We start from the raw sequence: 23,771 nt of genomic DNA, 5'->3' as shown, positions 1-23,771 counted from the left end.
TACCATTGGACCCAATATTTTACATTTCATGAACAAAATCATACTAAAAATAAATATCGGCTGTGATATTGTGTATTTTGGTTGAAGACAAGTTTTATTCAAACGGGTTAAAGATTGTCGGATGTTGTTGTCTTGTTCGCGTTTGTCTGCCGTGAAGTTGTAAAGATGGCGTCGGATCCGGACGAGCCGCTGTACTGCATCTGCCGACAGCCTTACGATGTCACACGCTTCATGATCGAGTGCGACGTGTGCGAAAACTGGTTCCACGGAAGGTCAGTCGTACCAGGCATCTTCTGTGAAAATTTCAGATTAATCGGTGGAGTTTGAATAGTGAAAATTCAATGTGAAATGTGATCGCTTTCCGTGGGGAGGGTCATCATCCTTTCTTCTTCATGTCTTCTTCGAAGTTCAGACAGATGATAAAGTGTTCGCAACATTTGATAACTAGTACGATCTGTACTATACGGCTATTCTACATGTTTAGATCCTAGATTATACTTTGGTTGTGAAGAACCCAGGCAAATCGAAAAGAACACCGTGCGTAGATAACGGTTAACAGTTGATTGTGCGAAAAACATGTAACGCTACGAGTATGAAAAGACGGCGAGAATAACGTTCTTCAACAGCGATTTTTTCGGTCTTTTCGTTTCGTAAATTGTAAAAATTGATACCAAATATTTCATACCGCTACTGTGGTGCCAATAATGTTATGTGTAACCTACACATGTCAGAACTAAATTGTACAACCACTGGTATTTTCACGACGGAAGGCAAAACACAATGTGTAGCTTTGTGTACGTATTTGGTCACGTAGGCCACTGGCATCTTTCAGTGTTTTATACTCCTCCTAACTGTGGATGGCACCCCCTTTCAATAGCCAGGCTTTCATTTTGTTCATGGTTCGGCAATTAAATCTTTTATGTTTATGTACTTGCTAGATAGTACACGTGAATTTTCCCTTTTTTTTTTTAAAGAAAACTGAGATTTAACTGGAAAAACTGGTTGAGTATGTCAAAGACACTAACTGAAGTCAAAATGATTGTGTAAAAGTGTCACTGACTCACTGATATGTAAATGATGTTATAGCATTAGGATTGTCTCTACGACAAGACAAGACCATAAGATTAAGAGCTGTTTTATTTCTATTTTCTGTAATATTTGATTAACAACCCCATGTCTATATTCTAGCTTGCCAAGCCAATATTTATATTTTTTCTTCAATCTCAACTCTTTAGATTTAATTTGCAGATCAGGGTTTTTCGATCTCTTATTCGACAGAATTTCACGTCATAGTTCAAATTAATACATCTAGAATACATGAAAGGAAACATTGTTTGAACTAGAAAGGCAACATTTTTGAAAAAAATGCAGGATGTGGGCGAAGGGAAAAGAAAGCAAAAATCGCAGGAAAAGAAGCAACAAGAAAGGCAACATTTTCGCGAAAATGCAGCAAAAAGAGAAAAAAAATTAAAAAAAACATTGTCCGTCTACGGATTCGATCCCGGAGCGTTGGTTTACCACGCGTGAATAATCCCATTGAGCCAGTGCTACAACATGTTACGAGCGCACGTTTTAACAGGTATACAAATGTATTGCGTTGCTTGAAAAAACCCGCGAGCTTCCGCTGGCTATTTTTCTCGCTTATAATCGAAGGTATTTCACTAAAACTTGGACAGAATACTAGAATATTTTTTTGTGGGGCATTTTTATGTTGTTATTTAGCCGATTAGATGCTCTGAACTTGCTGCATTTTCAACTACTTTTTGTGATACTGCGCTGCCGAGTGCCATTTTGTGACCTGTGCGTTGATAGGTTTACCCCTGACGTATCCACCAGACAGTCAGAATGTTAGCCAATCAAAAAGCTGGAAACGTGGACTGCATGCTACAGGTTCCATTTTTTCTGAGTTTTGATTGGTCGGGTGGAATATCTGTAGAGAATACTAAATGTGTGGCTTCACCCACATAACTAAGAAGTAAATGATACTTTTTGAAATGCTTGATATTCTTCCACAGTTGCATTGGTTTTAATGTATGTTCACATTTTTTACGATTTCAGCATCACCACAAAGTTAAAGCCAGTGTTTCATTATGGTACAACATGTGATTATTGTACTAATGCACACAACTTACTTTCGATAATTCCTTGCACTTTTCCCTATGTACCTGAACCTGTATGTATTTTGACTGAAAGTAAAACTTGAACTTTCTCCCCAGCTGTGTGGGAGTTGAAGAGCACCAGGCAGCAGATATAGACAAGTACCACTGTCCCAACTGTGCCAACTTCCACGGGCCTCTTGTCTGTAAGTTACACCATTGTTTATTGTCTCCTGTTTTTTTTTTTTTTGGTCATGATTTCTTTTGATTTCATGTAGCTTTGTTATTTTCTGTAATCATTGTTTTGTGAATAACTAGTACATAGACTACAAGAAATTTACATACATGGAATGTAGATGTCAAATTGTCAATATTTAAGTACTTAATCATAAAATGTATGTAATTTGTATGTTCGACAGCAACATTGAATGAATGATGAAATGTAATAAACTGAGTGAGGGAGTTTTACTTTTAGTAATATTATGATTTACCTTTGATTTTACCGTACAAACTTGTACGAATTTGATGTCAGGTACGATACAGTATAACAAATTTGGTGCCATATGGCATCCATAACGCTTAGGGTAATTACATGCAAAACTGGAGCTTAATGTTAGCAGTGCAATCAATTCTCATACATCATTGTCAAAATGTAAGTATCAATTTCAGCAGAACACACTATGATAGTATGAAGAAGTGACTTGTACAATTCTTTGTCCACATAATTGTAGACATTTATGTGTATGAAATACACTTTGTGATTTTGTTTTACCACCATTATGACGCTATTGGGACAATCACTGTTACAATAGTTTACAGCAATGGATGGATGTAAAACCAATGGGACGTATAATGTATTGTTGTTGTCGACCAGCGTCCATGTAAATTTCCCCTGGTGTCTCGTCTGTTCACAGTGAAGAGAAGGAGAAACTGGCACCGACACGACTATTCAGAAATTGACACTGGTTCCAAGGTAGGTCACTTGCCGTGCTTGCGGTTTCGCTAATCCCGGCTAACCCATAATTTCTCCCCTCTCCGTGCAGTGAAGAGAAGGAGAGGGGCATGGCTACGGCCGGACTACTCAGAAATAGACAGTGGTTCGAGGGTGAGTATGGTTTGTTACAGCTAGTACAAGTCTGACAGATCTGTATAGTTAACCCAAACTTAGACATGTATTGTACTTATAGAAATGCTTTCGAAAAATGTTTTGTACAAGGCTGTCTCAAGGACAGAAATTTGCCTGTTGGGACAGATTGAAAAATTCATCCTGTTCCAAAAATCTGATCTTCAAGATCTGAAATCTGAACTCCAAGGCAAAGTGACAGATCTGTACTTAAACTTAGACATGTAGTTTTAGATACACTTTGGAAAATGTTCAGTACAAGGCTGTTTCAAGGACAAAAATTGGCCTGTTGGGACTGATACAAAAATTCACCCTGTCCCAAAAATCTGAACTTCAAGATCTGAAATCTGAACTTCATGGCCTAAGCTGAAAATGACAGTATGAGCTCCTGATTTCCAAAACAATGATTGGTAGACAGCAATTTAAAGCTGGAGACAGCCCTGTATCAGTATGGTTCAGAAACATGTACAAAATGCAGGTCCAGTATTAGAGATGAGAAATGTAAATTTGTAATGCCCTAAAATGTCCAGGGTGAGAGGGCCTCATACATGTACATGTATTCATGGAATAATTGTACTGATATTGGAATAAATATGCAGACTAGTTTTTTTATTGGTTAAAAACTGAGCTGGCAGGTCTAACGTGTACAAGTTTACAACTTTTTATAGTAAAGGATCTGTTTGGCTGATGTCCAGTCAGATGTTTTGCATGTGTATATTGTGTAATGTCATGCTAAAGCAAGAAAAAACTCTTATAAAGTCATGTTACAAGCTATGTAACAGCCCATTTAACAACATTTTGCACTTTTTCTTTACTGTGTTAGCTTAGAAATCTTTGCCATCTCATATCAATCTTGTCTTTATTATTACACTGTTACTGCAAGCAAATGTAATCATCCTGTCGTGATGTCATTTGGATTGTCATAACATGTAAACTGCATGACCATTTCTTTGGTGTTGTTTTCCCCTCATTGTGTGTTACATTTGTAGAATTCATGCACTGTGTAGTATCAAGGCATCTGCTCTTATGTACTAGTTTCTGTCAGAGATAGACTAGAAAGATAGCATGGGCATACAGCTGGAAACCTTTTTCTTTTAGAACAGCTTCTTTTCATATTGTGCGTATTTTCCCCTCATGTTCACATAATTGCCCCTACTATTGTTCCCAGTCTATCCCTAACCTATACATTGTTGCTATGCATTGTCTACATAAAGCACTACATGTAAGTCATAACTTTTGATGCCAACTATGCTCTTAGTCTTAGTATTAGTAGTCACTGTATCATATTCTTTGCTGTGCTAGTTACATTTACATGCATTCCATTTTGCAAAGCTCATCCCAGTTGCTATTGTAACCTGTGCAATATTGCCTACATGTGCTGTTTTGCTACACTTGTTTCATTGCATGCTGTCTGCTTATCACACTAGTTCACCTTTATCTGCAGGGTAACCTATATCTGTAATGTTTTTAAAACAGTATTCTTAGGATATTGAGTTGACAGTTTCAGACTGCAGTAAATTGTAAATATTGCAATTTGAATTTTAACCCAAGTTGTCTGTCGACTTGATATCAGTGAATACTGTATCCCATTTTTAAAAACAATGGATATAGGTTACCCCACGGATAATGGTGAACTAGTGTTACCTTGATTTAACCACTGTTTTGCACTGTATAGAAATGTTCACCCCTGTTGATGCCATTGTAGTGCTGTAATTTGTCTTTATTATATGTTTGCCTATGTTATAGTTTTGTTAGAAGTCTGCTTGGTGTTCTAAGTATTCATTCTAGAATGGTATACAGTCAAAACTGCCCAAGAAGACCACTCAGAGAATCAATAAATCTTGTCTATGTGGACAGGTGGTTACAGTAGACAGGATTTTTTTTGCTCGAGTCAATTGGAAAAATATCTAATGGACCACCAAAAAGTGGTCACATTGGCCCAGTGGTCCTCATGTAGAGGTGGTCACTTGTACAGGTTTGACTGTTTTCAGTGGCTGCTTTTGCTTGTAATAGACTGCATACTTTTAACCCTTTTCATGCTGTGAACTACACAAAATCCACAAAACCAGTGCCAAAATCCATAAATCTGTAATTACACCAGAAGTTGGCAGGGGAAGGGTTTTTATTATTGAGAGTTGGAAAAAATCCTGACTGTTTTTCAGGCAGTGCAAACGGGGACAGTAGTGTTCATCAAGGAGCTTAGGAACCGCACCTTCCCAAGGTGAGGTTATGGTTAAAAAAAATTTCTCTTGTTTTTTAAGATAGCACATGTGGTCCAAAACAATTAATGATGCACTGTGCATGTCTTGTTGCTATGTGGAGCATTCTACTAGTGATTGAATACAGTATAGTTATGCAAGCAACCATGGTGTTGGTATAATCTGTAATTGTTAAGTACTGTGTACTGTAAATCCGTAAGATGCCAATGTTTCCTTTATTGTACAGTACATGTATGTGATTGTAGCACTGACTTCAAAACCACTTCAAACACTCCATTTTCTGTCTACCCTGAACTTAAATCCCTGTGAGTGTGAACTTCAATGTATTTACAGTAGTTCAAAATTTTGAAACATTTACAGTAAAGGATGTTGCTGAATGCTTACTAAATGTGATTGTCTTACCATTTTGTATCAAACAGATAACATGTCATTCTTTGTTTCCTATCCCATAGTGCTGATGAGGTTATATTGAGGTTAGCCGGCCATGACTTGACTATAGACTACCTGGAGAGAAATGGGTTCTCTGTACCCCTACTGGTGCCCCGTAAGGATGGGCTGGGATTGGTGGTGCCCCCGGCTACATTCTCCATCAGCAATGTGGAGGAATTTGTGGGTGAGTATTCGGAAAAAAATATTTTCTTTTTTTCATTGTGTTGTAGTATTAATTATGTAGTACATTTTACATGTATTTAGATTGTGGGAAGCAAAGTCATTGCTGGATTGCAAGACTATGGTCCAAATCCAAATTTGGATTTGAGGAGAACTTATATTTTTTAACATCAAACTTGGATTTGAGGAGAACTTATATTTTTTAACATCAGTGTTGTTTTTCTTCTGAATCTCTCTTATTTCATACCTTCCAACCAATATCCTTTTGCTATGTATTGATAATTCTGCCACGCCATTTAAAGCAAGGGGGTATTTCACTTGACTGAGATGCAGTGGCATCTCTGTGTTCTAAACTGAATTTGTGTTACCATTGACAGTATAATGGGAAATATGATGCAAAACATACATTTGTAAGTATGACCAAAAAGACTACAAAAGTTACGAACAGAAAATGATTATTTTTTTATCAACAACATTTGTTCAACACTCTTTCAAATTGGTCTTTGATTCCAATGTACCGCCACTTCAGTAAGATATCCCCTTTAGGTAATATAGTGTAGGACTATAGAACTGTTTGTGGATGTCACTATAGTTGTTGCTATCCAAAGAAACATGCTAATTGTGCTCTTTGTCTCTCTAGGTTCCATGCGTGAGATCGACGTGATTGATGTTTGTCGACAGGAGGACCACCGCATGTTGATGAGGGAGTGGACAGAGTACTACAACTCTCCCAACAGGAGCAAGGTTCTCAACGTCATCAGTCTGGAGTTCTCCAAAACAAGGTGAGTACTACAAAACTTTCTTCATTAGTCAATCAAGTTGTTAGCCTGGTGTTATGAACCCACTGTGAACTATGTGATCTCTCCTACCCAAACCCCCCTATTTTAGAAGTAGATTAGTCCTGTGACCTCCTGTGACCTCATTCTGGTGCTAGAATCCTGGAGAAAGGACACAATAAACCATGTGCTCCTCAAACTGTCTATTGTGCGGCTAGTTACTTGCAATTCTTAAATAGCCTTACCACCGGCTCATAACAAATGGCGAGAGGAATTGTGATGACGGTCAGCACGGTATAGAGGAACAGAACTGTATCCAACGCTCCAAAACTTACAGCAGAGCTGAAGACTTCCACCATGTGCTAGGCCGCAGTGGGAGGGCGAGATCGATTGGAACACTCTGTCACTATACTCCAAGGACAAACCTCCAGCAGTATTATACCCTACATTGGACAGTATGCCCCATGTCCAGCAAGGTGGCAGCCATCCAAAACACTCCAACCCCCAAGACCAAAAGAGGAGTTAGGGCATTCATAGGATTAGTAAACTACTACAAGGACTTCATCCCTAACATGTCCGGTATGGCGGCCCCCCTGACAGATCTGCTGAAGAAAAACAGACCAAACAACATCATCTGGTCCCCGCAATGTTCAGCTGCCTTCGACAAGTTGAAGGAAACTCTCTGCAACGAGCCAGTCCTGAAGGTAGCTGACCACAACAAGCCGTTCATTATCCAGGTAGACGCTTGCGATAACGGCATTGGGGCTGTCCTCAGCCAAACAGATGCTGCAGGGCGTGACCATCCCATTGCCTATCGAAGCAAGAAGCTGACCGACCGACAAAAAAAAATGGTCGACCATCGAGAAAGAATGCTTCGCCATCCTTTTCGCCACCGAACAGTTTCGGTACTACATCTATGGTGTCCCCTTCATCGTCCAGTCAGACCACAAACCCTTGACGTGGCTTGGCCAGGTGCGGGATAAAAACAGGCGACTCATGCGGTGGAGCTTCTTGCTGCAGGAGCACGACATCGAGTACGAACACAAAAAGGGCATCCAAAATGGAAACGCAGACGGCCTCAGCAGGGCTTGGGAGGAGTGAGCTGGCCTGTTTAACCTGTATAGCCATCATTGCCTTGTAGATTAGTACCTATATAGTAGTAACTGAGGTAGCAACTTTGTGGGTTCACATTACATAGCGCTAGGCTCAGATTAACATTTCTTTGTCAATCTTCTTGGTAAGGGGAGGAATGTTGTAAACCCACCTATAAAAGTACTGAACCCCCCCCCCCCCTATTTTAGTAGTAGACCAGCCCTGAGGCTGTAGTAGACCAGTCCTGAAATATGACCTCATTCCATGAGTTGGATTCGAAGGAGACACAATAAAGCTCTGCAGTTCTGAATCTGAAGTCTGTCTTACCTGCGTCAAGGACCCCCATCTCGAGTCACAACACCTGGGTACCATCTGGAAAGTAGTTCGCTCGAGAGTTCATTATATACTATATACAGTGGCTTCTAGCTCTGACATTCATTATACACTGTATTTGTCGCTTCTCTGCTGTTCCGTCTGGGATCCTGGACCACGTTAATGTCAGGAACCCTTCAAATTTTGGACGCAGGCGCTGATTGGTCCCTGCACATGAGTGAATTAAGGAATGGGTTCAAGCGATTGTTCAAACAGGCATTCCAACCCCAGACAGGCCCATCCATCCACTTGCGGGATGGCCTGTTGTCATCAAACGAGCGCTGTCATTCCTTAATTTCACTCATTAACTGCCGTTAGCAGCATACGGTTTGAATGTTCTGGTCTCCAGACGGATAGCAGAAGCGAACATGGCAACTTTTACTTTTTTTATGACTGGCACTCTAACAACCGATCTTGTATTTTTTCCCAGGTTGACTGAGCTGGTAAGGCCCCCACACGCCACACGTAGTACGACAGATGAGCTGGGTGGATAACTGGTTCCCTGATTAACAAACAATCATGTATTTTTCCCCAGGTTGACTGAGCTGGTAAGGCCCCCACACGCCACATGTAGTACGACAGATGAGCTGGGTGGATAACTGGTTCCCTGATTAACGAACGATCATGTATTTTTCCCCAGGTTGACTGAGCTGGTAAGGCCCCCACATGTTTTACAACAGATGAGCTGGGTGGATAACTGGTTCCCTGATTAATAAATAATCTTGTATTTTTCCCCAGGTTGACTGAGCTGGTCAGGCCCCCACATGTAGTACGACAGATGAGCTGGGTGGATAACTGGTTCCCTGATTAACAAACAATTGTCTATTTTACCTGCAGGTTGACTGAGCTGGTAAGGCCTCCACACGTAGTACAACAGATGAGCTGGGTGGATAACTGGTTCCCTGATTAACAAATAATCGTGTATTTTTCCCCAGGTTGACTGATCTGGTCAGACCCCCACACGTAGTACGACAGATGAGCTGGGTGGATAACTGGTTCCCGGAACAGCTCCCTGAAGACTGTCCCTACAGCAGGCCTTATGTCAGCAAGTACTGCCTCATGGGGGTCAAGGACTCCTACACAGACTTCCATGTGGACTTTGGAGGGACCTCCGTATGGTACCATGTGTTAAGGGTGAGTTGTGTTACACAGTTTAAAGGAGGGCAACCTTTGAAAAAATTCTAAAGTTGTTAACTTAAGTATTATTCTTAATTAAGCCAAGGGATAGAAATGTTGTCTTTCCTGTTTCCTAAGTACCCTAGAAAAATGTGGAAACCCTAGACTTTTTTGGGGGGTGGGCAGTGGAGTCACACATCTTCCAGTAACTGTTAGAATTTCAGTTAACTTTGTTCAACTGTATTGTAATATGTCACACTAGAGTTTTGGCCAGCCTAAAAAAATTACAAGAAAAAAAAGATACTCCCTACCTACCATCTCTATTTTTTTAGGACTGAAACAGGAAACACAACATTTTTTCCCTAGGCCTTAGTAAAATTTTCTTTTAAAGATGCTTAGATTGCAAACAGAAACAGCTAGAATATTTCACAAGGTATTCTTAAGTGACAAAAAAAAGCATACTAGTGGCCTGTTGTAATTATCGTTGATTCTATCGTCTAATACCATATAGGGAGAGAAGATATTTTACCTCATTCGTCCGACGCCGACCAACCTTGGACTGTACGAACGCTGGGCTTCCTCGTCCAACCAGAGTGAGATGTTCTTTGGTGACCAGGTGGACTCGTGCTACAAGTGTGTGGTCAAGCAAGGACAGACACTCTTCATTCCTACAGGTCAGCAGGCTTCCAGTGTGGTCATATACAAACAGAATAAGGTTGTCCACAGTTTTAGCAAGACTAGTGTACTTAAACGTACATAAACTCATATTCAGGTTCAGGTCCAGCAGTTCAGGTTCAGGTCTGGATTTGAAAGTCTGGACGTGAATCCATCATTGCATATTATGTGTAAATGGTTCCGGGTTTAAGGTATGTAGCACTAGTCACCACGCTATAATTTGCGACCTCACGTGAAATGAGGACCAGTACAATTGATAGGGTCAAAACACCCCCTTCCACACCATTCCACCAATCGGTCACTTTGCTACCAACCTATTACCAATGCAGTCAAAATTGTATTCAACAACCACTCAAGGGACCAAGGAAATATGGTTGTTGACTGGAGTTGGCTGCTCAGGATAAAACTGAGGTCTGGCTGATTCGTTGTACTTCAAAATGAAAGATAAAATCGAAATATTTCTTCCAATAAGACTTTGCCTCCTATTGCCATTGATGCTCTTGTTTGTTGTCTCACTCATATATACAAATAATTAATTTGTTCTTTCCCCCCTCCAGGTTGGATCCATGCAGTACTAACCCCCGTAGACTCTCTGATATTTGGTGGAAACTTCCTACACAGCTACAACATAGGAAAACAGTTGCAGTAAGTCCTGTATTCTTTGTTGTGTATATATTCTTTTACAGTACATATTATTACAGAGTGGGCTAGCTTCCAGTTAATGTGCTAAAAAAGTTGTTAATACTCATGACATTAATGTTTGCATTGTAGAAATGTGAAATATTGTCATCAATGTTTCAGAGTTTATGACATGGAGAAGAGACTAAAGACCCCTGAGAAGTTCCTGTTCCCGTACTTTGAAGCCACAAACTGGTACGCAGCCAAAAACATCATGGAGAACCTCAAGGGTGAGTGGGGATGGCTTCCTTGTGCTTTTGCTATAGGTAATGGAATCACGTGTTTTGTGGCACATTGCATTTGTGTGGCATTGCATACATTGTTCATTAAAGCAAAGAGCTGTGCATACATTGTACTTAACTTAAAACTGTGAGCCAAGTTTCTTGAATACATGTACAGTACATGAAATAGATGATGTTAGCTAGCCTTGAAGCCTACAATACCAACAATTCTTTGAACGTACCATAAGTCAAAGTAGATGTGCATGATATTATGTGTTGTGCTGTTGAAAGCTTTTGATTCTTAATAATGTTTTGAAATACATGACATTGTTTTGAAATGCATGACATTGTATATAGTTTGTTATTATAAAACTTCTTCAACTTGTTTATGTGTATCTGTTTACAGAGTATAATGAGGACTTGCGAGTGCCCCCTCGGTACCTGCTGGATGGAATACACTCACTCCTCACCGCACTCAGGAGCTGGACTTCTCGCAAAGAGGTGAGCACAGTGTAAAGGGAAAAGGTCTTAGTTAATTTCTTGACCTGTAACAATATTAAGAAATGTACAGAAGTAGTAATAATCTAACGGTAAAGTATAACTCGATAGAAAAGACAACAGCATGCTATACATGTCACAAAGTTTCTGCTATCAGATTCTGAAGGCATTTAGACACTTGTATGGCAGCTGTCATTTCGAGTTTATTTATTTGTCAAAAGTTTATTTGTTTATTTATTTGTTCTCTCAGTCTTTTCTATTGAATAGATATGTAGCATCTTTCCACACTAGTTCTAGCTTTACATATTTTCTTGAAGACATCCCAACTAACCAATATATTGTACTGAACAACCAATAACATTACCCATATTCATCCAAGTAAAAATTGCACTACATGTCCTAAAGTTTTCACTATATAATTTCAGTATTAGCACTTAACCACTAGATAGTTCAGTACAGGTTTAACTAACATCTTAGCCATTCTTTAGCCTTCCATTGACATAAGCAATTATGTTTTCTGCCCCTGATGCCACCAGGGCCTGTCAAAGCTACAGGGCATTGTAAGTCCTTCCCAGTACTAATTCTACAGTCTGTGGCTGTGTATGTGGGGTGTTTGTACTGCACTTGTACACACAACTGTGGTTTGGTGGTGCTTGTGTGTGATAGTACATCCTTCAAAACCCCCATGTGTCACCTCCCCTTTCCCATGCACATACAATGTGTGTAACTAAAAACCTAACATCTTACCAAACTATTCAGATCCAGCATGTACATGTAACACTTAGTGTGGATAACACATACATATTTCGTTTTGAAGAGTCCACTGAAGAAAAGACAAGTTTTGTTTTGTTTATGTCTAAAGGACTATCAACTTTGACCGACAATGCATCTTGCTGCACTTGCTTAGTTTGATCCATGAACAGACTTATAGTTATAAGTCCTTCTTGTTTCACCAGTTTGTCAAAAGCCACAAGGCAGAGGTCCCCGAGGTGGTCCATCACACCAAACTCATCAAGGACCTGGCCAGGGAGTTGAAAACAGCAGAGGTGGGAGGCACCGCCTACAATGTAAGTCATGGCAGCTCATCTGTGTTGGTAGTAATCACGGTACATGGACACTGTCACCTTCTTCAGGATCAATACTAATGACCAATTGGAAAATTTTTATCGGTGTACACCTTTGTGTTGGAAGAAAGTTTAGCATTGTAGTGTAATTACAAATTTTCTTGAACTTGACCTGTAGTAGATTTTCTTAGATATGATTTTTTTTATGTCTGATTATGACAAATGATTGGTATCCAGTATAGCATGAATATGCACATCATTATCACCATGTCCCTCTGGATGGACAGTTATCTCCATAGTTACTGTTAAAACAGATATTTGCAGTGCTTTATCTTTACAGTTTTGATGGTGGAGACCATGGCAAAAATTTCTAGATTAAAGTTAAACGCATTTGCAGTCTGTGATCTATTTCTAGATGTGTGGTCAGGGCTTAAATGTGTATTCAAAAGATGTATTAGCTATAATAACTTTTGATATGTAAAGTGTTCAAGTATTACTATTGTGGCAGCCAAGAAGTGTCAACATATATTTTAAATCTTCCTTGACCAGACACTAAATGTGAAGCCACCAAAGTCAGAAAAGAAGAAGAAGTCCAAGGAGAAACCTTCCAAAGGGAAGAGTAAGAAGGTGAAAGTTAACCCCACACAAGAGGCAAACCTGGACCTGCTGGAACAGTTCACACAGAACAAACTACAGGAAATCTCCCATACTAAGGTAAGGGGCTAACAGTACCAACTGCTGTGACGAAGTCAAATATTTGTATTTATTATCTATGTGAGAGACCTGTACTGTGCTTTGACAAGTTTGAGATGTGAAGAGCAATCTGACAGGTCTGACAGCAATCTTTAAGGCCTTTTGCCAAACTTCTTGATGTACAACCCCAATTATATCATACCTGGGCTCCATAGTTTGATTCAAACTTGCTTGCATGCACTTCTGTCAGAAATTGGAACAATTGTTCTCAAACCAAACTGGCATGGCATCAGTTGAATTTCCTCAGATTTGCATGATATAAATAAAATACATGTACAACACGGAATATTCCATATCACCGTTGACGTCGGTTCCAACCCTCCTGTGGATCTGATCACACTCAGACCTTCGGATGATCCTACCCTTGGTTGGGCCGCTGTACCTCAGGCAATACAGAATATCCCATTATGTATTCTATATGTTCTGAGGCTGGTAGGTCATTCCATTGAAGGGGGGATGTGATGGGAAAAGGAATATCGGTATGATACAACATGTATTTCATTGCATGGGTCAGTATTTAAACTGTCGGCTTCCCCAAGTACACCCCTTGACTTGGTTCCATCAAACTTTAACTGTGTACCAGAAAATTATTTAATTGTTAAATCATTTGCTGTATGTCCTGTTGTCCCTCCAGGAAGCCATGCCCTCCCTGAAGGTGCGTATCCCCAAGGCTGGTGCCTTCATCCCCCCTGCCACATCCACTCCAGCCACCACTGCAAACACTAACATCACTACTGACGGGAAGGGACTCAAACTGGTGCTGTCTAACGGGAAAATTGTTAGGTAAGTCCTCACATAGATTTAGCATGATATCATTCACACATTCAAAATATAGTATCTACATTTATGTGATTTATCATATTGTTAAAGATATTCTAAGTGGTTGTTATTTGAGCTGGGTTAGAATTCATAAATATATAGTTTACCCAGTCAACCTTTTTTGATTTTAGTGTTTGAAAAATTGTAACAGTTCCAGAATGTGTAAATACCAGCATAATTCAGTGTTTTGAATGAAAATTTCAATGATTGTAATATTCTACTAGATCTGGATTTACCCAAATTCAATGCAGAATGCTTCTACTGTGTGACAGCATTTAGCCAAGAAAACATGCCAAGTCTTCTATATTTTACAATGTATGATTGACTGATTGTTAGTACAAAGACATAACATGAAGTATTGTTGTTGTTTTTCTGTAGCGGTGAATCAGGTCACCGCCAGCAAAGTCGAGTTGGAGAGTTCCAGCCCCTGGTCATGAAGGACGACTCGAGCGACGAGGAAACTCTGGTCATCAGTGATGAGCCAGCCAGCTCAGGCAAACTCAGACTCAAACTCTCATGTGAGCCCTTAACTTGATGAGGTGTCTAAATGTATGCGCATGTAGTTCATGTCATTGTTGCTAGGTGTCACTTCTGTATTGTGCAGTGCACACCATGGTGGAACAGTTACACCATGGACAAGCACAAGATCAAAACTTCTTGTTTGTATTTAGCAAACTCAGACTCAAACTCTCATGTGAGTCTTTCTCTTATGATGTTGTTGTTTATGCACATGCAGTTCATGTCAAAGTTGCTAGGTGTCACTTCTGTGTTAACATTGTAGAGCACATGCACTATGGACAAGCGGAAGGTCAATACTGCTTATTGTGTGTATTTGACAAACTCAGACTCAAACTTTCATGTGAATCTTTCTCCTATGAGGTGTCTAAATCTTTCTGCAGTTGCAAGGTGTTGCTGTGTTAGGGAGTGCACACATGTTCGTATTGATTGTATAAGTAACATCACTTTCCCCTCTTTTCCAGTTAACGGCAGGACTAACGTCAGAGATGCGGCCCCCGGAAACTTGTCGTCTCCAGACAGAGGTTTCATGTCGTCAGACAGTAGCATGGCTTCCCCTCTCCACCAAAGGTAAACAGAGATAAAACACTAACTGCTAAGTGCTAACTTATTGGGTGACATATCGGTGTATTTTATACCACTAGGTTAGCTGAAGAAAGGGTAATCTACAAAATAGCATGCCCCAGTGTGGTGGCAAAAAATTAGTAAGGATCGTATGAATTCCGTAAGGTTATTATGTTTTTCTAGTTACTCAAGCAGATGGATATGATCTTGAAAATGGTCAGACATTTCAGATATTATCCACCATCTTTTGTCAGTGACACTGAAGAGATCTTGAAGAAACTGGTTCGTCTTAACTTTGCTTTACCTTGTTTCCTATTATTGGACATCTAATATTGTCTACAGCTCTTTTGCATTCATGGTCACTATCTGAAATGTCTGGTGGTTTCCAAAATCATATCCAGGTGCTTGAGTAACTGCTTTTTGGTGTATCTTATTACCTGGATGTCTAATGTTCATCGACAAACTACTGCTTGTTTTCCAGATTGAGTCAGGGTGGCCAGATCCAGCTGTCCGCCCGTCAGCAGCAGCCTCCCCCCGCCCCCCACAGAACGGTGGGGACCATCGAGGACCTGCTGCAGGCCAGTCAGTACAGCGAGGTGCCAGACATCACACCTGGGCAGCTACAGGTCGACTTTCCTGATATTCAGGAGGAACTCAAGTAAGGAATGCCTCGGTTATTTTACATCACTGCAGCTTCTTCAACTAGTTTAAACTTAACTGTAATATCCAACACAAAACTTGGACTCACCCAAATTTTTGACTGAACAGCACCAGTCTTTGTCAAGGAATGAACAATCCACTGCTGCCACGATGTCACATTATGCAGATAACATACATGACTCAGTAAGCAGTGGATCATAAGTTGCAGGAAGTCTATGGCGCCCACCGTCTCTGTCTTTGTTGCATTGCTTGTACAGAATTTTTAATTTACATGTAAGTTACAGATTCAAGTTCTGTAGAGAGGTAGTGTATATCCAAGTTTTGTAATTAAAATTTGCCAATGTTTGTGTGCAACTATTTCCTCCCAAAGAATTTTGAGCACTGCACAATAATATTAACCAAATTGAATACTTTTACAGTTGCAAAATCAGTATGAGTGACATTTTCAATATGTGTATGATTGATGGTAATCTGACAATTTCATGTGCTAACATCTCTGAGCATATTGAGTTTTACAGATTGCAGTTGCAAGACATTCAAATGTGGTTTTTTTGGTGCTTTTCCAGAAATACGCCTGCCTCCCCGGCTATGCAGGATGCAGTGCAGGCCATGTTGTCAATGGCTCTTCCAGTCAATGTCTCCCCTCCCGCCCCTGTACGTAAATCCAGCCTCCTGAGCAAGAAGTCTAGGAAAGACCAGCCAAGGTAAGTAAAACAAAGCATTATGATCATAGATATCCTAACAGATATATCTAAATACAAATATATCTATATACAATTCTTAGGTACCTTCTAATGGCATTGAAAATTGACTTAAAGTCAAGAACCTGGTCTTTTTGCCTGAGATGATATCAAATTTCATAATTCCTCTGGATGCCATAATAGTACCACATGAGAAAAATACATGAATTTAAAGTGAATTAAAGATTCATGTACCAATGCAGCATCAGTAATCCTGAAGTATATACACTTCAGATTAATTGGTATTCAATACAATCTTGAGAAGGCCTCTAAAACAAAATAACTTAAAGTAGTTTATTATAGTACAACAATTGTACAAGGAATGCGATGTAGGTTAGACATCCAGGTAATAAGATATGCCAAAAAGCAGTTTCTTATGTGTGACTGACGAAAGATGGTGGATATCATATCGAGTTGCTTGAGTAACTGCTTTTTGGCAAATTGTACAAGGAACAAAGTATGGCAAATGTGTTTTTGATGTCATGGTATTATGGCACCTGGCAGAATTATTAGAGTTTATGTTAGGTACATTTTTCATGTTGGGTGATTTGAAGACTATTTGATGTTGACATGAACATGTTCATTTTACAGTAGATCTGCAGAGTCCAAAGAAGAAAGAGCAAAGAAAGTGTACAGTTTTGATGAGGAGGATGATGATGCATCTGTGGATCCCTGTTATAAAGATGACCAGTATGGTAAGTCTCCAGGAAAGAGCTTTACAAACATCTTGGCTTCACAATATTCTTGTATCTGTTTTTGTAATGCAGGTTTGATTATGTCCGTGGAGATCACAACTTGAATATGGCCAGTAGATGTAAATTTGGCTGTTACTCTAACTTATGTATTACTACATTTTTATCTATAGCTAAGGCTGTTTTTTACTTAACCTCGATAGAATATGATGAGAGGACTAAATGGAATACATCTGATTCAGTGAGTTGCTTTTCAGGATATTTCTATTGTTCATGTGTTTATCTCTGTTCCATCAGTGTACCCAGCCCTACAAGGTTCTGAGGACGAGGCTCCCGTCTTCAAACCTCGCTCCAAGAAGCCCAAAAGGGACCCACAAGATGCCCCATGGAATCCTAAAGGTGTTTGCACTTAATTGATTTGCAGCTTAAGTTTAGTAACATTTCATACAGATATTGTTTCAAACTTTCATACAGTTTTGCTATTTCAGAATCTTTGTATCAAAGTGGTTTTGGTGACTTGAGAATATGCTATGTACATGTACAGTGAACTTATTTTAAACATTGTTCTCTGTGTGAATTTATCTTAGCCAAAGTCATGCCATCGGTACCCAGACCAGAGCGCGCACCAAGAGAGGGTGTTCGTAAACCTGAGGTGGAGAGTGCTTTAGCTGACGCTGCGGCTAAGTTGGGTGAGAAGGTGAGTAATAGGGGCATTGTGTAAAATTCTCCAGGCAAACTGTAATAGGGTCTTCTTCTAGTACCTGGTATCAGGATAACCTCGCACCTTGCAAATCCAGACAACTCAGCATCAGTAATGATTAGGGTTAGAGTTTGGCAACTGTTGTGCAACATTCCTTTGTCTAGTCTTGTCATAAGTTTGTAATGAACAATTATGGTAAGCAGTCTGAAACGACCAGACAAACAAGTAACCTTTTGAACAAAAAAACAAGATTTAAGACTCCCCAACGTATGTGATAGGCCATAATGCAATTAGTTGGCATTTACTGTACTTTGTGAAAATGCATTTCAGCTGGTTATTATATATTAATCTTTAGGTTGACAGTACCACATGGTTGAACGTACACTTACTTTTATCATGCCATTACAACCAAAAATGATTTCTTTGCAGCATGTGCTTGGCAAATACAAGGCCACCAAATTTGCTCAAGCTACATTGTCCAGCTGTTACATAATATATCTTAGAGTGAAAGGATATCAATTCTCTTAATCATTCTTACTATTTTCCCTAACACAGAAGCCAGCCAAGAGGAAGTACACCAAGAGGAAACTGAGTGAGAGTGTGGATGACCAGCCCCCCCACCCCTCCTCCCTGCTCAGTAAGTCCCACAGCGCCATCAACCACCCCCTCATGAAGAGTAAGCTGGAGGGGGACGTGCTGTCCGAGAGCGCGCCCGCCTCCGTCTTGGGAGCGGCCGGGAAGATGGCCATGGAAAGTCCAAAATGTAAGTGTGTTGATCAATAAAACAGTCCTATATCATTTGTCTATCTAAAGTTGGTATCTCACTGCACTTGGGGCACTGTTGCGGCACTGCAGGGTTTGAACAGATTACTCAACGAAAAGTTAAAGAACAAATTTCTTATGTTTTGTGTATTTTGTTGTCTTCTAAGCCAAATTTTTACATTGTACGCAATATTTAAATTGTAAGAAATTGCAGCACCGTACCGGTCCCCCAAGTGCAATGAGATACCACCTCAAGCAGAATCTCGCCCAAAGCCTAATACACTATACCTTCGTAAGGCTCTTCAAACTGGTCTGAGGTTTCCATTTTTATGGTCATAGTCTTTATTCAGCTGTCAGCCAATCAGGATTGCTTAAATGTTTTCTCTAGATATAAATTCAATTTTTGATTGGCTGATAGCTGACTAGAAGCCAATCAGACAATTTTCTAATTGTCTGATACATGTAGCTGATTAAAAGCCACATCAGCAAAAGCGGTATATAACAGACACCCAACGAATCATTGGTCTTGAATGAAGTACTTGGTTTGTGTACAAAGAATCTTGGTATCCATTTGATGTTTTGTTGTATGTTTTCTATCAGTTGTTTCTGTTGGAAACATGCTGTAATATGAAATTTTCCTGATCATGTTGTTGTTCTTTCCACACAGTGAAGAGACCGAAGAAAGGCATGGCCACAGCCAAACAGAGACTGAGCAAGATCCTCAAGCTCAACAAGGGAGGCCGACTTATTATCTAACAGGGCACTAATAGTACACAGAGGAACACAAGGCCAAATACGTTTGTCTCATTTTCATACTACACATTATTATTATGGACGTAATTGTCAAAGACTGAAGTTTAGGAGCCTCGCTTTTCAAAACTGTTAACTCTAGAGTCTGATGTATACAGTGATAGATATGGAAATTGTGACACTTCCCAGTTTTTGTTGCATGGCTGTATAATAGTATGATCTACAAAAAAGAAAAACCCGTAAACGTATACAAACATGACAAAATCATTTTCGCTTGCATGTATAAAGGCAAAGAAAAAGAATCTCAATAGTCATGTAAAAATTACATGTTCTAAAAAAAAAAGGCCTTACTGCGATTGTAAAAAAAACCAATGATTTCAGAAAGGAATTTCTCTCAGTGTAAATTGAACCATCCGTACCCGGCTATCCACTAACAGTGTATAAAATCTACAGCAAAAGCCTGCTGAAAAAATACTACATTTTGGTTGAACTACATGTATGTGTGGCCAGTTAAGACTTCTTTCAGTCAAGGGCTTATAAATAACTAGCTCATAAAAAGTAGGTAAAAAAAAACATGACTGATAAAAGTAAGTTGCAATACGAAGACTTCTCCATTAGGATTGAGGTTACAATAGGTGAAAATAGGATAAAAGTTCCTCGGAAAGTGTTTGCAATTGTACATAAATGTGTTGTTTGTGTTGATACTAAGTATTAAGTTGTCTTTGTTCACTAATGTGAAGGATGTGAAGGCCACTAAGATACACATGTTGAAGAATATATTAGTGGCTTAGAATTGTGTTTAACATCCAAGGTTCCTAAGTTAACTTCCAAATATAGGTTTTGATGACTTTTGTATATATCCCAGTGTAGGATTAACTACCAGTGAGACATGTACTGTTGTGTAAAAGATTTCCCCCAGAAAATGCAAAGGTTGTTACAAACATGCTATCAAAGTAACAAAAAAAAAAAACAAGAACTACAAAGCATGTATTTTTGACCCAACCGGAACAGTGTTAAGCCATTGTTATACATCGTTAGCGCCGCCTAGCAAGATCCGTGTGAACTACAGCAAACCGAGTTGGTAGGAAGATATAGTTATAAGCCTGCATGTGGCTTTTGTGTGAAGTGAGTTTTGTACTAACGTCAAGAACAAACCATTTTCTTCCTTACATAGACTTTGTTGTGGAATGTTTTAGTGCCTACGTGTATATGTATGTTTGCTCGCAGCTTTGGATGCCAGCTATAAGAAAGACTGAATCATTTTTTTGCACATCTTTCTTGTATTGACAGATTCTGAAACCCAGAAGTGAAACCATCTTATGGTGCTATATCAAAGATTTAATCTACCAACCAGTTTATTGACATGCCATAATGGAGGATGGCATCAAAAATTGATTTCTAAAATTTGTTCTTCCTTTATTCTTCCAAAGTTAGAACTAGAAGTCTTGACTAACTCCTAACATGTTAACTCCACGTTTTTTATGTGGTCCTTCTTAACTATAGGTAAGTGAGTACAATGTAGGTAATGTACACATTTTTGTGGAGATGAAATGTACAGATAGTTTCCCACACCACTGCTTTGTGCATGCAAGTGTCATGGCCAGTTACGTCAATGACGAGTTGATAAGTATAGCAATAAAGTTCATGGATTGTTAAGAAAAAAGTTGGTGTAAAATTCCAGTAGAAAAGTTGTGTGGCTTTAGATATCTGTACAGCAGAGTAAAAAAAAGATACAAAAAAATAGAGTAGTCTTAATTTGGTAGCACTGTGTTATGTACTGTTTCTTCCCATCTTGCACTGTATTCTGTACATAAATTAGAAATAGCATGTGTTGAGAATGATGGAAAAGAAAGCACTGCATTGTCTATAATTGACCACTTTAACTGTTTGTATTTCCTGCACTATTTCCGAAGAAGGAAAGGAAGAGTTCCTATTTATTAGTACACGTCTGAGTTTTTTTCTGTATATCAACAACTTTTTTTTGTACTTTATAAGATGCTTGTTCTGTGGAAGGATGTTTTCTTACATTACCTCAGTGTTTGTTGTTATATCCCAACCTACCAAAATAATATATTGATTGAAAATCATCTTTGAGTCGTGTATTTCTTTCATATTTCAGAATCTTTATTAAAGTAAAACGTACTTTAACTACACTACAAAATGTTTCTCCTATAATGTGCTTCTACAATAGTTAGATAACTTCTAGAGTTATATACACATATATTGATACATTAGATTAGCCACATCACACATGTAAATTGTACAGAATGAACTACCCACACTTGCTGTACATGTAAAAAGAGCAGTAATTTGTGAAGAGAACGGTATTTAAAGCTCCGCTCCAGAGGCGTCGCCAAAATCACTAGTTCTGGTATTTATGAAAGGATACATTTGTCTTTTACAATGAAATCCCCTCTAGTCAAAGCCTGCAGGACCACTTTTTTGTTATGCAACTAGATGTCACACATTTATTTACAAAAATATTTCTACATCATTCTCCAGTACACATTTATGGCTGTCAAAACAATGCCCTGCGTTAGCGCTCTTGAGATGATCGCACCGCGTATGTCACCGAACTATAGGAGAATGTTCTGCATTCAGAGTTTCCTTATACACATGTAGCCTCTTTAAACACTATTTGGTGAGGCATTTTTGGTAGCAGGGTTGGGGTCCTGGGGTGCCTCTCTCGGGCTCGTTCTCCTCGTGTTCCTCAGTCTGTTGGCGGCCACCACTGCTGTAGCCGTGTCTGCCCACTTCCGCTGCCCGGTCTTACTGTTGTACACGTACGATCTACCGGTGGCTGTGGAAGGAGACAAATAAACGAAAACTTGCTCAGAAATCTACGTCTGACTGTGTGGTTTAGAACTGTACGAAAGGAGTGCATGGCAGGCATTTCAGCACCTTGGTCAGCAATTGTATCCCGTACATACATACATGTGTAAGTTCTGGCAATGGTTGTCTCGTTGGAAGTGACAAATGGAAAGAACGTGTACTATTGTTTACAACGTGCGATGTGCAACCAACAAAGGAAGAATGTTATTTCAGCACCAAGGACAGGTATGTCGGTTCCAGGAAGATACGGGCCACACAATGGTTTTAGACTCAGGATTTAGTGATTTGCAGGTTAACACCACTGGGTAAGCTGCGTTGTTTCTTCTGCTTGGTCTTAAACCGTTTGCATTGTATCTCTTGAAATTATATGTGGCATAAACATCAAAACCAGCGAAATGATTAGCAGCTCTGACCTTAGTTAAACCCTATGGAAACTTACCCGGGTCTACAGCCTGCCCGTCTGCGACGAAGTTGGATTGCTTCTTTGAATTCCCTTTCTAGAATAGAAGGGACAATGTCATGTCAATTCCCAATACTAAAGCATTGACATACTAGATAAGTTCATTTGGCTTGATCTGTTGTCATTGTGTGTGTTTGCTTTAGAATGGCCAATGGAATCAACTGTAGGTTTCATTTACATGTACATGTAGACATGTAATCATCTGAGAGAAGGATATGTACATTTTGCTTGGAAGAGCTGTATTGAATCAGCGGAAGCAAATACATGTTGATTCAAAAGAGTTGTGACCACACTAGATTTCTCATTTCAGCTAAAAATTGTGATGTTTGAATTATTAGAAAGTTGGCGATGATTGGTCAGAATTCCAAACATTGGGCTTGCTAGATGTAGCGCTGTATAGCTGTGTAGTACTCTCCAAGCAGAGGTTGAGTCGCGTAGATATGGTAGTAGTCGGAAGAATTACACTGGTGCTCCTCTTACGTAAGAGGAGCGCTGGTATAATTTTCCGAACTACTACTATATCTACGCGACTCAACCTCTGACTGCAGAGTATGACTATAGTATGTAGGTACATTGTGATTGCTTGAGATTTGCATAATTTGGCATTTTGTCTCACACACTGTGATTGGTGCATGTCGATTCGTAAAAATCATCTGCATATTTCGTCCTCGGTCATGTCTAGTTGCCTACCTGTCTTAGCTTCTATTCAGAGAGAAGCATATAGTCCGAAATGTGCAGGCGGCAAGGAAGGTGCAGTGCAGAGGGTGGAAGCAAGGCGGCGTGCATGAATAGATCCACAGTACAGATACGCCAACAAAGTAAATATATTTCTGCGTTAGTAAGGTTGAAGCAAAAAACACAAGCCACAAAACAAGCAAAACAGCTAAGTAGAGAGCATTAATACTAGGTCGTATCTAAAGACAAGTCCAGTACATAGCACGACACGACACCAAACGCAGCTTACGTTCTTTTCTGATGGGTAGG

The 23,771-nt window shown here is 39.5% G+C and overlaps 2 protein-coding genes and 1 long non-coding RNA gene across 3 annotated transcripts in view; 1 reads left to right on the top strand and 2 right to left on the bottom strand.

Moving 5' to 3' along the window:
* The first annotated feature begins 18 nt into the window (after positions 1-18).
* Positions 19-19,549, top strand: LOC118416788 (lysine-specific demethylase 7B-like). The gene is given in 23 exon segments (XM_035822035.1): positions 19-272; positions 2,217-2,302; positions 3,011-3,069; positions 5,382-5,440; positions 5,891-6,051; positions 6,688-6,829; positions 9,223-9,421; positions 9,915-10,077; positions 10,636-10,723; positions 10,880-10,986; positions 11,384-11,502; positions 12,432-12,542; positions 13,089-13,253; positions 13,927-14,075; positions 14,490-14,629; positions 15,092-15,197; positions 15,673-15,849; positions 16,418-16,555; positions 17,183-17,286; positions 17,581-17,682; positions 17,871-17,980; positions 18,539-18,746; positions 19,413-19,549. Coding segments are annotated over 23 exon segments (2,889 nt in total). The 5' UTR covers positions 19-165; the 3' UTR covers positions 19,502-19,549.
* A 2,588-nt stretch (positions 19,550-22,137) lies between these two features.
* LOC118416786 lies at positions 22,138-23,497 on the bottom strand. The gene is made up of 3 exons (XR_004831262.1): positions 23,478-23,497; positions 22,767-22,824; positions 22,138-22,295 (listed from the first exon to the last, which is right to left on the bottom strand). It is a non-coding gene; the product is annotated as an uncharacterized LOC118416786 (long non-coding RNA).
* A 193-nt stretch (positions 23,498-23,690) lies between these two features.
* Positions 23,691-23,771, bottom strand: part of LOC118416154 (contactin-associated protein-like 4) — a 7,609-nt gene continuing 7,528 nt past the window's right edge. Inside the window, exon 10 of the mRNA XM_035821232.1 lies at positions 23,691-23,701. Within this exon, the coding sequence (XP_035677125.1) occupies positions 23,691-23,701 (11 nt within the window). The remainder of the gene's footprint in view (positions 23,702-23,771) is intronic.

This window comes from Branchiostoma floridae, chromosome 5 (assembly GCF_000003815.2).
Source record: "Branchiostoma floridae strain S238N-H82 chromosome 5, Bfl_VNyyK, whole genome shotgun sequence".
NCBI lineage: Eukaryota > Metazoa > Chordata > Leptocardii > Amphioxiformes > Branchiostomatidae > Branchiostoma > Branchiostoma floridae.
Note: the sequence above shows the minus strand (reverse complement) of the source record. Positions and strands in the feature narration are given on the sequence as shown.